This window comes from Ornithorhynchus anatinus, chromosome 4 (genome assembly GCF_004115215.2).
Source record: "Ornithorhynchus anatinus isolate Pmale09 chromosome 4, mOrnAna1.pri.v4, whole genome shotgun sequence".
In the NCBI taxonomy this organism is placed as follows: Eukaryota; Metazoa; Chordata; class Mammalia; order Monotremata; family Ornithorhynchidae; genus Ornithorhynchus; species Ornithorhynchus anatinus.
Window position 1 is genome coordinate 91,773,887 of NC_041731.1, and position 15,681 is coordinate 91,789,567.

The following is a 15,681-nucleotide window of genomic DNA, read 5'->3' on the forward strand; positions in this document are numbered from 1 at the left end:
GCAAGCGCTTAACCAATACCAACGTCATTATTATTATAAACACACCCGTCGCCGGTAGATTCTTTCCGGGTCAGTATTTCAGCACAGACGAACCCACCTCCCCTTGCCGTCACCGAGCAGCGTAGCCCGCTACGCTATCGCGTTCTTTTCGTGTCTGGGTTATTTCTGGGGGAAGAACCTCAAAGTACTTGACGATTAGTAGAAAAATCTTTAGCAGACACAAGAGATGAGAGATGAAACTGCAGCGAGAGAGCATGGCAGACCTGCAAGATCTATTAGTGCATAAATCTGCTTAAAAACAAAACAAAAGGAAAAAAACCAACCAAAAGAGATAGAGAGAACTAACAAGCTTCAGTAAAAGTTATGTCTTTAAAGCGGTAGATTACAGCAGGGTGGGAAATATTTAATACGTGTCCTCCCGTACAACTCTCGCCGTCTTTCCCGTCCGAAACAGCCGGTGGAATTTCAGAGCATCTGGATCGCCGATGGTTTGGAGTGATAAGAGAAAAACGTAATATTACTATTCCTTTCCCACCCTGGCAGAGAATAAACATGAATTCAGAAGCACAGTGGAGTGAAAACGAAGAAGGAGGAGAGAGAGAGAGAGAGAGAGAGAAAAGGCAGCAGAGAAAGACAGAAAAGGTGAATACAGAGCTACAGAAGTGTTTATTGAGCATGCTACAGAGGTAAGCAGAATACACACAAAATGAAATTAAACGACCGTCAAACCTCCCAACTTTGTTAGAAAATTAATTTTTAATTGTGCCGCTTCCAAACTAGACTGAATTTTACATTTCTAAAGATGTAAAAACTCAACTAATAGAAAATATACATGACCGTTTTGTCTACACAGGTAACAGAATCTATGAATCTTGAAACTAAGTACATCAATTTCCAAAAGTATTGGTCATCTGAACAGAATCAACAATTCGGATCGACGAGAACTGTTCTCAAATTAATTTTGACCTGTAGATTCTGAGCCATGTTTATAGTAAAGTCAGATCTATTCCTAAATACAAAATATTTTGAAGATTTATTAAAACTGAATATTACAATGCAAGGTAAATTAAGACTAAAGGCACATAAACTTTGGTCCCACCTGGTTGTCAGTTTTAGAAAACTGCCACAAAATTAACCTTCCTGCAAATGTTTGCAGTACACTTTCTTTATCTTGGAAAAATACATGCACCAGTTCCTGAACTAGCTAGACCAGTCTGCACATGCTCAGAAATCCACAACCATATTCCAAATCTTAATTACAAACTAAAGATGGCAATATATATTTAAATGCACATAAGTCATGTCAACTTCAAAAACATCTACGAAAAATATTCAGCCACAAACAAGACGTTACTTAGTGCTGACATTTATATGATACGTCCCACAAGAGTGTGTACAAAAAGGTTAAGATTCCACAACGCTTTCCACACAGGGCTCAAACTTACGGAAAGTACTCCGTCGTCTTGAGAAATTAATACGCCGCACCTTGTTAATTTTATCTAATGCCTACATTCATCGAAGCTGAATCTAGACCAGAATTATGAGTTACAGAAGGCCAATGCGCTTTCGAAAGAAAAAGCCAAAGGAAATAGAAATCAAAAGGGCCGCGTTTTCTTTTTAACGCTACCTATCTCATCCGATTAAATACAGAGGAACGTGACGGGCCGATAATGGACAAAAGTAAGTTCCAAGCAGGAGAAACGAAAGACTTAACCTTTTTACACACCCCTGCCTAATCATAGTTTAATTCCCATGTAACGATGTGCCCCAGACGACCAATTAATAGTTCTAGTAAATGCGACTTTAGCAACACTAGTTTTCCTTTTTTTTAAGGCACGTATGTCAACTAAGTTGAAAAGAAAATCGACGACGACGACGACGACGTGGGATTAGATGGAAGCTTCTCTTAAACGAACGAAAATGGCTTCTCTACAGAACAAGTGAAAAAAACAGCAGTTTATACCTCTGCTCACTTTATGTACGCATTTCATTTTATTATAACCGAGGAATGATGACGGCATGAAAAAAAAAACCCCCAAAAAAAAAAAAAAAAAACAACCCCCAAATCAAACTCTGGTCCCCACTCTTCCGAACAGTCAATTGGTGATGACACACTGAACGACACGATGCCCCCTCGATCGCTTCCCGTTTTTAGATAGTCGATTTGGAGAACGAAACTCTCAGATGATGATTTTCTCCCAGGTTATAATTGTGGAGGTCAATCAAGGCCTGGATGGCTTCTTCCACTGTCGCCATCTGAAGAAGTGCCATCTTGTGATCTCTTCTGAAACAAAGTTATGACATTTAGAGGAGTCCGGGAAAGGGCGTCGAGCCGGTCCGACTACATCGTTCAAACCCTGACCGGGGATGCTTTAAACTCTAAATTACCGAATCTGGCGCTGGAAATTCCCAGAGCTCTGTCGGAAACACTTCCGGCTGCCTCGGCGCTTAACGCCAGTGCTCGGCACAGAGGAACCGCTCAGTAAAAATCCCCCCAACGGACGCTAAAAACCTCGATCTCGACGGCGTCGCTCGGAAACCCAAGAATTCAAAGAAGGAAGTTGGCTTACTGAAAAAATTTAAACGCTTTCACAGTGCCTCCAGTATTAGCAAACAGTGTGCGTAAATCTTCTTCGGCTACCGACGGCCTAGAAAAAGAAGGCGGCCAACATTAACGACAAATCCGCTTCTGGGTAATTTATCCGTTCGCCCCTCAGGGAGGCCCGTCCTTATACTCACGGAATATTAGACAGGTGAAGAGTCGCAGACGGGGGGAATATGTTCTGAAAATTCTTAGAACCGGGCTTCTTGAAACGATGGAGAGGCGAGTTACCAAAATCTTTAGTTAGCCCTTGGTCATCCAGTCCCTCCCGAGGTAGCTGCACCGTCTGATGCTTGGAGAGGGTGACGCGGATAATCTTTCCGTACATTTTTTGGCCATTAAGGTGGTTCATTGCTGAGGGAAAAACAGGTACGCTCATTAAAGCCCAAACCGGGTTCGTTTCGACACGCGCCCGGTTCGCGGTTACCCGAAGATATCGTTTCAAAAGAGACTCGTGATCTCGGGCATTCGTTAGTAAAACAGACCAATCGTATCAGTTGATGAAATCGAGCAAGCGTACCTTGTTCCTAATCCAAAAGGCAAAACGTCAACCGCGAAAAAAGGCCTTTGCGGCTGCGTTCATTAAAAAAAAAGCATCCAGCAGTGGAAACGCCGATTAGGATGAAGAACGAGGTATGCCATTGATTCGAAATTATAATCTGCCTACGTGTGTTTAAGTTTCAAGACCCCCACGAACTTCTTCTCGGCCCGAAATCCCATTCCTCTCGTCTCAGCGTCCTACGGGACTCTCTTTCCGTATTACGTATCTACCCACGCCTCTGTTCTCCCACGCCTCTATGCTAACGCTCTGCTTCGTCTCTCCTTTCCGTGCTATCACCGGGCCCTTCTCCCCCATTTTTAGGTTTATACTGGGAGCTGCCCGAAGGATAGGCAGAGGCTAACTCCCCCCTCTGTCAGCACATACCGTGGTGTACGGCACACCGTAAGGGCTTAATAAATACTATCATCAATATTAGTACTACTATCCTTCTTCTATTTGTGGAAAGTTTAAAATCTGCCGTTGAAACCAAAGAAGACACATTCTGTTCGGTGCGATTCGGGGGCCTTGCCATCGTGGTCATGACCGACATCTATTCCGCTACGCTACTGGCCTTACTGGAAATAGCAACTCTAGCAGTACTCTGACAGTGATGGTGATAATCAAACTCCCAATCCTCCGCGGCCTGCTATCGGGCTTTGTGCAGCGGGGCCCAGTGAAAAGAGCCCGGGAGTCCGAGGACCTGGGTTCTAAACCCACTCTTCCACCTGTCTGCCGGGTGACCTTGGGCAAGTCATTTAAGTTCTCCGTACCTCATCTTCCGCATCTGGAAAATGGGGATTTGAATCCTCCCCCCACCCCCGCACTTAGACCGTGAGCCCCATGGGACCGGGTCCCACCTGAGTATCTTGTACACAGTACAAGTGTTTGACACGCGGTGACGCTCGATACCACGGTTATTATTATAATCGTCACTATTCTTAATTATTATGATAAGAAGAGAAAATCATCCGAATAAATGTAGGCACGTGTATCTTGGGCTTATCTGTGGGTGTGTTCTTACCGTAAGTGTATACTGGATTCTCAACTCAGCTCTGTCACTTGTCTGCTGTGTGACCTTGGCCAAATCCCTTAATGTCTCTGTGCCTCAGATACCTCAAATGGAGATTAAAACTGGGGTCCCCACATGGGTCCCGAACTGTGTCCAACCTCATTAGCCTGTATATAACCCACGATTTAGTACGGTGCCCGCTACGTAGTAAGCGCTTAGCAAATTCAAAAAAAAAGTATCATCGAACCGTGGTTCTCTACTCCTGTGATCATCTCTCCCCCTCTCTAGAACTTCCCGATGAAGTCCTACCCACCGAAGCTTTGTGTGTACCATCAATAAACATCGTTTCTCTAGGCCAAGTTCATTGGAACTTATCAGATCGCTACTAAATTATGAGCATCTGGTGAAAATCAGCAGCCCACTTGCAAAAGTAAAGCCACGTAGACAGTCCGCTCCCGGGAATGAGTCTGACGTTTCTGACCGGTCGCTTTTCTTAAACGTGGACCCCGCCGCCGTTCTGCACATCAGTCCAAACCCCTGATCGGAGTAGGGCGACGGCCTCTGAACGAGAGTACGGTCGGCTCTCAGAGACGCCTTCTGACGGCCAACGGGGACTGCGGGGATTCAAAAGCCCTGATTACACCCCAAATCTATACCTTTCCCTAGCAGGGGGCAAGTAGCAAGAATTCCCGGTTGGAGTTTCAACTTCGGTACGTTTTCCGCTTACCCTCCGGTGGAGGGGCTCTCGAGCGGGAGCGTCCCTGCCGGAGGGGAGAGGGAGGAAAGGGACTAAAGAGCAGATCTGCGCTCCGTACCGTCGCCATCTCCCTAGATTAGGAGTACGTATGCCACCATCTGCAGGAAGCAGATTTCCATAAATATCAAAAACGAAATTAAAAAAGCACATTAAAAACCGTTGGCCTGCTTACTGATTCTCATTAGGCCTCCCTTTATTTTTAGCCTCGAAAGTGGATCGATGCTTGTCTCTACGGATATGTTAAAAACGTGAATTTCTGTTATTTGTACCAGGAGAGCGACGGTCCATCGATCTGCGTGCGGAGCGCCTCACCGAGCACCCGGGAGAGTATAAAAAAACCGAGTCGGTAGACTCGTTCCCGGCCCGCAAGGGGCTTACCGTCCCCTGTACTAACGAAACCGGGTGGAATGTATCCACCCCACCCCCCACAGAAGCAGCATCTTGAAGGAATGACGATCATAACGACTGTGGTATCTGTTAAGCGCTTACTACGTGTCAGGCAGCGTACTAAGCACTGGGGCGATACAAGCCAATCGGGTCGGACAGTCCCCGTCCCCCACCGGACTCACGGTCTCGATCCCGACCCGGCAGACAAGTGGTGGGGCCGGGCCCGGAACCCAGGGCCTTCCGCCTCCCAGGCCCGTGCTCTATCCACCGGGCCGGGCCGCCTCGCTAAATCTAGGGGGAAGGGCCACCAGATTCCGGGGTGCAGGGCACTGGGATCCGCCTACTGGTGCAGAGACGCTTCAGATCAGAAAGCTTCCAACGTGTCCTCCTAGGCCGCAGACCCGGACGGACCAACGGGCCTCTCCGTGGAAGGACCTACAAAGGAAGCGAGCGCCCGTGCCCTCGCCCCCCCCCCCCATGGGTTGGGCGGTCCGTCTGGCCGAGCCCTGGCGGCGCCTTCCCCCACCTCCTTCTCAGACTGACGGCGGAGCCCGGGGCCCCAGCCTGCCGGGCTCCATTTTGGGGGCGGGTTAAAACGCGGGACCGCTGCAGTGGGAGGAGCCCGGGCTCGGGAGTCAGAGGTCACGGGCTCGGATCCCGGCTCCGCCGCTGGTCCGCTGTGTGACCGTGGGCGAGTCGCTTCACTTCTCTGGGCCACGGTCCACTCATCTATAAGATGGGGCTGAAGACCGTGAGCCTCACGTGGGGCAACCCGATCACCCTGCATCGACCCCAGCGCTCAGAGCGGTGCTCTGCACATAGTGAGCGCTTAACAGATACCACCATTATCATCATCATCATCATCTCGGGTGCCAGCCCTCCCTTCTAGGATCCGCCCCGTGGTCAGAGGTGGGCTCGGCGGTTGATGGCTCGTCTTCTTAGACCGGACACAGCACATACGTATACGTCTGTAATTTACCCGTTTATTTATATTAATGCCTCTCTCTCCCCCTCTAGCCTGCAAGCTCGTTGTAGGCAGGAACGTGTCTGTCTGCTGTTGTGTCGTACTCTCCCAAGTGCTCTGCGCACCGTGTGGCTCGGTGGAAGGAGCCCGGGCTTGGGAGTCAGAGGTCACGGGGTCTAATCCCGGCTCCGCCGCTCGTCGTCAGCCGGGTGACTCTGGGCAGGTCGCTTCGCTTCTCTGGGCCTGGGTTACCTCATCCGCAAAATGGGGACCGAGACCGCGAGCCCCACGTGGGGCGGCCGGATCGCCTAGTACCAACCCCCCCAGAGCGCTTAGAACAGTGCTTTGCACATAGTAAGCGCTTAACAAGTACCATTATTATTATTATTATTATCATTAATAATAAATACCACCGAATGAACTAGTTAAAGTGCAGCGCTACCCAGATGAGTCCTACTTGGGTGCGCTCACTCGGAGAGGCACGCTCGCCTGGCGGACTCAAGGGCCAATCCCAAATTTCATCTGAATGACGGGCGTTCGAGCCCGCGCTGAATCTTTTCCCCCGAATTCTGTACCAGACAACCGGCCCACGTCTATCCTGCCGGGCGTCGGGGGACTTAGACGGATCCTTATCTTTCCCCGTCTCTCTGAACTCTCCGGGAAGGACTAGGAGAGTCACGGGTGGACCCCCGCCCCCCGCCCCCAAAAAAAGACCCGCGTGGTTCGACGCGGCTCTTAACCCCGACAAACGAGTAGAGGGCGGAAGCAGAGGATCTGATCTTACCAAGCTGAGACTGGTTCCCATCAGCCATCTGTATAAGAGCACTGTCTTTCTTATTGTACAAAATCTTCACACGCTGCACATCCCCATAAACACCTTTTCGGAGTCACAGAGAGGTAATCCAAAAATGAGATTAATTTTCAGCCCGGGTCGTCGGAGAAACACATCTCTGACATATCAATGAAACATTCAGACATCAACAAGATCACTCAATCTCAACAATCACACAAATGAATAAAGGAGATCGAGATTCTGAACGGTGAATTTTGAAAAGAATAAATTTTCTGATAAACCCTCAGAGCTATGTGAATGATATTAAATTAAAGATCATGCAAAATAAATCGGCATGCATTAAAACAAATCTCGTGTCTATGGAGAGTTTTTAAACGGCAACAGAAAAATAGCAAAAGATTTACTATTCAATTTTAAGCCAAAGTGCTAGCTACAAATAAGAATTAAGGTGAAACCAAAAATCAAATCAATAATAAAAGTATAGTGCTAACAATAACATACCGAAGAGGGTAAACAGACTTTGGGGCGTAACCATCTTTAGAAGGAGAGAAGAGCAAGCAGCGTAAGACAAGAAGAGAGAAGAGTCGAGGAAGAGCGGAGATGAACAGATCATCCATAACGAAGGGTGGTTCCCGCAGAATGGTGAGGTGGTCATGGATCATGGTTCAAGGCGGTTAATTGGGGCAAGTTGGTCCGAGGAACATTTGTTCAAGCACAGAAGCATGAACGTAGGGAATGAAGACAGGGAATGAAGACAAGGAAAATCAAGGATAAGACAGGGGAGGGCACGGGAATCGGGGAAGAGACAAGGAGAGGGAAGGTGAACACACAGGGAGGAGGATGAAATGGGGAAGGGAAACAGCAATGCAGAAGGAAAAAAATAAGGAGTCGGGGAACAAAAAAAATAAAATATAGGTCAGTACATAGGAAATGCAGGAATTTGGTCAGAAAATGGTTGGCTTATGTACTGTACAAGAAAAACTGAGCAAAATGTAGTCACCCAAGACAAATATGGGTAAAGTACATCCATATCAAAGAGTAATAAATTACGGCATTTCATCTCAACACGGGGTGGGGGTGGGGAGGGGGAAAGCATGCAATAGGAAATTTTCCACTTTGAACTTTAACCGCATAAGCATGGCTGGTTATGAAATGCAGGCAAAAGTCTTTAAAAAGGGCACTCTGATCCAAACGTTTCAGCATGCAAAACTAGGGATGACCAAAAAAAAAGGATCAAATGATAAAATAAGCTTAATGCTCATATTAACAGAGGCCGATTACAGACTGAAACAAATATTCAAACTAGACATTATAAACTGATACGCCAAGCTTCCCACATTTCATACCAGCTTTCACAGCAATCGAAATAAAATACAAGACGTAAAATGTAAAACTTAAAAAAAACAACAACAACAACAACAAAAAACCCCCAAAACAAAACCAATCCAAAAAAAAAAAAAAACCCCAAAAACCCCAACAACAATCTCTAGATTTCAGAGTTAACAAGAAAGGTAAAGTATTAGGGTGAAGAATGTTTTTTTTAGAAGACAATGACTAATTACTGCAAAGAAAAAAATTACTAAGAAAGACTGGAAGAGTGCCTCGTCAAGATCTGTGGGAGAACCTTCAAAGAAAAATGTATTAGAGTAGTTCACACAAAATAAGATTTAAAAAAAAAATGCAATGACACATAAGCATGAGATGAATAAGCAAATAATTAGAAAAGACAGAGCAAACTTTCTTCATAGAATTTAATCGGCAAATCAGATTCTCTATGGCCTCTGAGAACACAAAAATGTAAACCGAAACTAAAAAGCCAAACTACGGCATGTCTCTTAAGTTTTTCTTAGGAAAAATAAGCAGCTGAGTATCAAATCGATGCATCTATATATACGTACACACGCGCACGCTCTCCTCTGGGCGTGCGTGTGTGTGACCTTCTGTTCGAATGAAACCTTTTCCTCACAGAAACAAGCATTTGAACTTCGTTTTAGAAATAGATGGAAATGAAAATACTTGGACTTCCACACAAACATCGAAGGGGGCCGGTGTCGTTTTATTTACGTGGGGGGAGCGGGGCGGGGGGGGGGGGGGGGGGGAGGAAAAGCGAAAACGAAAAGACCTTCCCAGATGAAACGTGGTCGAAGCGTCGGCGGGAGCGACTGGGTTCACTCACCTCTTCGTTCAGATTGCTAACCAACAGGACCGTGTTTCCGCCAGCTGAGACTCCGGGCAGGCCAACGCGGCCGGCGGCCGCGGCGGCCGCTGCGGCCGCGGCATTTGGGATAGCCAGAGGACTCAGAGCTCCTGGAACAGCTGCAACAGGAAGCCCTAATTTTAAAATAAAGCATATTTTACGAAACACACACGAGGCGTTTTAAAAAGATCCACTTAAGAAGCACTCTGCCTGCGGCGATGGCCGACCACACCCGACTCCGTCTCCTCCCCAACGCCGAGGGGGAGGGGACGCCGTGCCCGAGCGAACCGGCCAGTCTCCGGAGCGGGATCGATGCCCGAGTCAAATGGAGCAGACGCTCAATCCCGACTCGCACGCGACTCATTTCAGTTAATAAAACGAAACGGGATTCGAGCCAGACGCAACATCCTTCACTCCCCAGAGGCCCATCATCCGCGATAACGCGCCTCTAATTCATCCCGGTGACCTCCGGGAAACCTCACGGAGATTAGGCTTAGCCCGCGCTTATAATCCACTGGCGGCAAGAAACGGACAGGGAGACACGTTGTCTGTAACGGCGTGCCGTCTCGCACCGCTTTCCCGTAGTGCCGGTGACTCTTCCTCTCAACGGCACACTTAGAATCACATAGCTAATTAAAGTTTATGAAACATCGTGAAACAAATGAAGTCCTTCATTTCCTTGATTAGTGTAAATCGCTCAGATCACATTTGGAAATCATCGAAATGACCTGAAATACACCCCGTGAAGATCAGTTTATTTTCCATTTCCACAGTGTAGCAGTTCAAAGTGAACGGAAGTCGTCTTAATGGAGGGACTGTAAGGATTTTTCATCTGCCACTGGTTTTCTAGGTAGTCAATTCCTTCTCTCACGCCCCAGGCCCCGTCCGACCCAGACGGACGACTGAAATCGAGACCAAGGTTCCCCGGGCCTTTCCCGCCTGCTTGGGACTGACCACCAGGTCTTCCGGAACCGCGCGGTAGCTGTAGCCATCTTGACCGGGCTCAACGGCCCCCGTGCACCGTGCGGATGGAGATTTCCACTGGCGTCCAAACGCTGGATAGCCCGTTGGGCACGAGTGAGGAAATCATCATCCCAGAGCTCCGGATGGGCTGACGTCAAGGTCACGCCACGCACCACGAGCTCTCTCACGCCAGGCCAAACACGTAGCGAATAAAATCCGAACGGGAGGAAGGTCCTCGCGGCTTCCCCACTCTCCTCGCCTTCCCCCTACCAAAATACTTAAAACCACAACGGGCTTACCTTGGACCGGGTGGCATTTTGTAGTTCCTCGGAGTTATCCGACGGTAGGTAGTTAGCCCGAAACCTGAATACGGTCTTACGCACTGCAGTGTTTGTGGGACGCGTTCTCCCACCTGCTAATTTCAACAGCCTCGGTCTTCTGGGTTACGGAACCCTTGATCCCCTCAGACCTACCTGCCACAGGCTCACTGAAAAAACTGCCCCGGGCAGCAAAATTTGCTGGGTGGCATATCACGCTTCCACGGGTTCCTTAAGTCTTCAACCTTCTCAGGTTGGGCCTACCTGGCTGATAAACGGAAGTACACCTGATTCCAATTCAGAATTCCGGCCAACGGCGCCTCTCCCTCCCGCGCCTTCTACGCGCTTGGATCTGTGACCGTTGGGTCACTGATAATCGCCACACCTTCACTCCACAGAACTTATGTACATATCTTCAGATTGCCTCCTGTAAATTACTTATTCATATAAATATGTCTCCCCCCCCCCCCAAGGCGGTAAACTCACCGTGTCTCTACCAACTCTTAAATTCTTATCTTGTACTCTCCCAAGTGCTCAGTACAGTGCTCTGCACATAGTAAGCGCTCAACCACCATCCACTGATCGAACATAAACCAGGCCGGATTCTCTCCGGTGTCCTTTTTTTCTACGTAAGAGCAACAGAATCACAGAAACGGGGCTCAACGAGACCATGAGATCACATCTTGCCACCAGGGAGGGGAATGACAAAGTTACGCAAACCTTGATTTCTATTTTTCAAATCCTAATCTTTCGCTAACATCATAGCTTCATTCTCCACCGAGACCAACTCTGACCTAAGGAAAAACCTCTCTCAGTGTTCACCATCCTCTCATATTCTGGGTCCCAACTCGGGCCTCTTTGAATGCCCCCGGATCGGGAAAACCCGGCAGCAGTACGAAAACAAAGAAAATAAAGTCAATAAATAGCTCGCGTCTGTTTCTTATCGGTGTCAACGTCCCGATCTAGCTCGGGAAGGTGCTCGGTAGACAGTACTCTGTCACAGTCTGGCCGCGAGAGATGAGATGGGACTTGAGGAAATCAGGTTACCGGGGCCAAATGATTACCGGCTTCCTCATCTGTGGCTACTGATTTGGGCAGGAGCCTACTTGGTTGAAATCCATGCTTACAGAGATAGTGGCTTCGTCTTCCCTTTCTCTTGCCATCACCAGACTTCCTGTGACAGATCTGGCGGGGGAGGGTGTGGTATGTGGGAGGGGTACGGGTAGAAGTCTACAATGTTGTCGGTCTTATAGATGCGGTTCTACGTGGGGGCCCCTTTTACCTCTGGGGTCAACGTATCCAGATCCACCACCGGTAAAGACAGCAGGTAACGTTAAGCTTTCCCTCTGCAGATATGGGGGGAAACCACTGCACCAAAATGTACTTGGAAAGCTCGATTATGAATCACCCTGCTCTTTCAACCCTCTCGCTCCATGCCGGGTAAACCTTCGCTTTCCTCCATTATAAATCGCCCTCCTATTTAAACCTCCTTCGATTTGATTTTCCAGCTCTCTGCTTCCCCCTGCTCCTCCAAACTCCCGGAGTTGGCGAGATAGGTACGGCGCCCCACTTTCCATCAACCGACTCTCTTCTCCCCGGCGACGCGCTCTGTCGAGACCACCACCTTCCTTTCCTTGGCGGAATTTAATGGCCTCTTTCCTATACCCGTCCTCCTCGACCTTTCCATTGCTTCTGACTTGAGTATAGTTTTTCTCCCTTAAATCCCTCTTCAATCTGGGCATCTACGCTCTCTGTCCACTCATTTTTCTTCCAAGTGTCCCTCTGGTGCCTCCGTTTATAGCTTCTTTCCATCATCTGAATGGATGTGTCTCTCGCACATCTTTTACTAAGAGCTCCTTCCACTCACACCACTTGAATAGCCGCCTCCCAAATCCGCCGTCCAACTCCTTGACCGATTCCTCTATTCAGTCTTCTCGCTTTAATTGCCTCTCTAATGTTTTCCTTCGGCCACTTCAGATTTGATACGGCACACACCGTCCAATCCCTTACTCGACTGTCAATCTCAGAGGGCATTCATTTCTTAGTCATACAAAGACCGTGTGAATTTCCGGAAAGTATCCTCTCTTGCTTCCTTCGAAATATTTTTCAGGGAATCGCCCGGAGAGTTTGTTTCTGAATCGCAGAAACTTATTTTAACAAAAACATCTGGGATGGTCATAATCCTAGAAATCCGTATTTGCATGGCCTAGTGGAGAGAGCACAGATCTGGGAGAAGACCTTGGGTTCTAATCCCGGCTGCTGCCACTCGTCTGCTGTGCTGACCTTGGGCGAGTCACATGACTTCTCTGCGGCTCAGTGACCCCTTCCCTAAAAGCGGGGTTAAGACTGTGAGCCCTACGTGAGAACGGACCGTGTCCAACCTTGCATCTACCCCAAGTGCTCAGTAAAATGGCTGGAACAGAGTGAGCACTTAAATATAATTTTTTTAAAAAAAGAACTAGGATATCACAGGTAACATCACTGTTCTTCTCGTTTCCTTTCCTGAGCAGGGACAGTAGCTACCTTCTATGAGGTGAGGAACAAAATAGTGATCCTCAAATGGTAAACAATTATGGCACTGGCATAGAAAAAAGAAAGAGGCGGACCAAAACTCCTATTTTCTTTAACCTCTTTTAACCTCTTACCTTTAAAGGGGTAAGATTATACCTCTTTTAGCGGTCAAGTGAGGAGTTTGATCGAGCAGTTCCTTCTCCTTATTAACCTGGGCAATAAGACCAGCCGGCTTTGTTTAAGTTCCATTTTAGCTTCTAAATAGGAAAGAAGCACTCCTCCAGTTCACTGTCAGAACAGAGTAGCTTAATAACTATGAATTTATCACCTATAAACTTTCCTTCCAATCGACAAGGGAGAAAAATAATAGCACGGTGGAAAACCTAACACTCGTGGAATTAAATCAGCTCCGCCTCCGCCCCCTCCCTGCTTGCCACCCGCTACAGCTGCTGACACTCCCCCCAACCACCACGTCACGGTCTGTCTTCTTCCTTCCGTCTGGCACGGTCTGGTCCCCCCCCCCCCCGGCCAGGACACCTGGAGGCTGATGGCATCTTGCTTCCCCATCCCCGCCCTGAAAGTCTTATTTCTTTCCTCAATGCCTTTGCTTTTTAGCATTTCCCGGCCTTCTGTTTCAACCCCTACCCACTTCTTGCCCTCTCCTACCCTGAGCAAAGCGATGGGTCAGTGGTGAAGGATGAAAATCTCATGAAAATCCTACTCTCCTTGATAATCTGACCCCGTTTAGATTAGATTGGATTTTCCTGGAGGAAATCTGTCTGCTGGTTCCCAGATTGGAGGTTTGCGCTGCCTTACCACTTCCTACCCGACTCCACCCACACCATTCGTTTTTCACCGGTGGAAGTGGTCCCCAAATGAGCCCGCAGAAGGGAACGATTCCATCTACCCTCAAAACACAGGCAACTGCTCTCCTTACCCAATCTAAATTGAATCTGTTACCATAAAACACTTACCTAGCCATTTATTACATCTCCTGGAAAATGTTTCGTAGCTCTCCGCAAAATTTTCTTTCAAATAGGTGATATCTGACAGAGACTCGGCAAGTGTTTGCAATAAAGTTAGTGCCATACCGGGAGAGAATGAATTTCTAGAATACACTGAAGTTACAAAGCCATTTATAATCTTGAAAGATGGTCGCACATACATACTGTCCCTCGGCTACTTCCCATTTTTCCAAGTTTCCCCAACAACCTCAACTTCCCATTCTCATCACGCCCCTTCCACTGATATGCTCACCCCACCCTAGCTTTCCCTCTCCACCTTCAAGCTTTTCCTTTTCGTTACTTACTCTCTCCACAGAGCCGCTCACCTTGAAACAAAAATCTGTATATTTACACACAACGCGTGGGTGTGTAGGTACATGTAGACGTACTCATACTCACGTACCCAAAACAGACTCACCTGATGTAGCCGGAACGACTCCAGGACAAGTGGGAAAGCAAGGAAGCCCCTAGTGCCTCTTACATTTTATCCTGCCTCGGGAGGTTGTTCAATTGAAATCGAAAGACTCAAACAAGGGGCAGCACGCGGCTAGGGTTTGGGTCTCAATTCAACGGGGATCCCTACCGAAAAAAAAACCCCAACAACTTTAAAAGCAGACCTGGTCACAGTCACTACTCCTCCCGTTACGGCACAACGACCTCAAAAGGCTAACGGCCGCCGATGAGAACCTCTCCCCGGGTACAGGAAGAGAGAGAGGAAATCGGTGAGGGAGGGAGGGAAGGGGTCAGGAGGGAGGGGGTTGAGGAGTCCCTTTATCCCCACAACTTGTGGGGTTAGAGCTTTTTTGCGGAGCAGGGGGTGAGCAGTGGATAAGGCGCAGACTCCTTGACCCTCTCTTGGCAGGTGTTTGCTTTACAAGATTCGGGGTGAGCAGGGATGCTTCACCTAGGAGGACGCAGAGCCCCATGGGATTGGAGGATCTCTGGCAGATGCCATCGAGTGGAAATTGAAGACGGGGTTACGATTACCAAATTCTACCAGGTGGGTTTTCATCCTCTGCGAGAGCACACTCCAAGGTCACCGCTAAATCTCCTTACTTGCCAAGTCCCACGGAGTCTACTCTATCCTAATTCTCCCTGACCAGGCGTTGCCTTCCACATCCACCTCCCGGAAAGACTCACCAACTCTGGTTTACTAGCACCCAGTTTCCCCTGGGTTCTCCTCTTACCTCTTCGGGTCAGTCTTCTCTTTCGCCAGCTCCTCCTCCGCCTCCCTCACCAGCGGTGGCCATTCCTCGAGGTGCTGCTTCGAGTCCTCTTCTCTTTTCCCTTTCCAGTGAGCTCATCCCCGACACCGGCTTCAGCCTCCACCAGATTTGGGATGGCTCCCAAATCTACCTCGCGCCTTCTCCGCAGTTCTGCATTTCCTCCGGCCTCGAGGTCGCCTCGAAATGGGTGACCCACCGACTGAACCACATCCCTACTGCACGGAAGACGTGCTCCTAAACTCTCCCCGAAAGAGAGTGACCCGTTCTCTTCTTAAAAACCACCAGATAAGGTACGGGCTCGAATGTCTCAACTGAATGAAAGAAAATTCCTCCTTATCTTTAATCAAAATCCTCCAATCTGAATCGAAGCCCATTTCCTCTTAGATTAGCTATAATGGAGATGGAGAACA

At 48.3% G+C, this 15,681-nt stretch overlaps 1 protein-coding gene across 4 annotated transcripts in view; it reads right to left on the reverse strand.

Moving 5' to 3' along the window:
- Nucleotides 1-734: 734 nt before the first annotated feature.
- PTBP2 (polypyrimidine tract binding protein 2) overlaps nucleotides 735-15,681 on the reverse strand; it is a 96,342-nt gene continuing 81,395 nt past the window's right edge. Inside the window, exons 9-14 of one of the 4 annotated variants that reach the window (XM_029063640.2) lie at nucleotides 9,230-9,369; nucleotides 7,555-7,588; nucleotides 7,045-7,137; nucleotides 2,740-2,956; nucleotides 2,571-2,648; nucleotides 735-2,281 (exon numbers count right to left, since the gene is read on the reverse strand). In XM_029063640.2, coding sequence (XP_028919473.1) covers nucleotides 2,152-2,281; nucleotides 2,571-2,648; nucleotides 2,740-2,956; nucleotides 7,045-7,137; nucleotides 7,555-7,588; nucleotides 9,230-9,369 — 692 coding nt within the window. In that variant the 3' untranslated portion in view covers nucleotides 735-2,151. Of the gene's footprint in view, nucleotides 2,285-2,570; nucleotides 2,649-2,739; nucleotides 2,957-7,044; nucleotides 7,138-7,554; nucleotides 7,589-9,229; nucleotides 9,385-15,681 lie in introns of all 4 variants that reach the window. The other 3 variants (XM_029063638.2, XM_029063637.2, XM_029063636.2) reach the window with 3 other exon arrangements.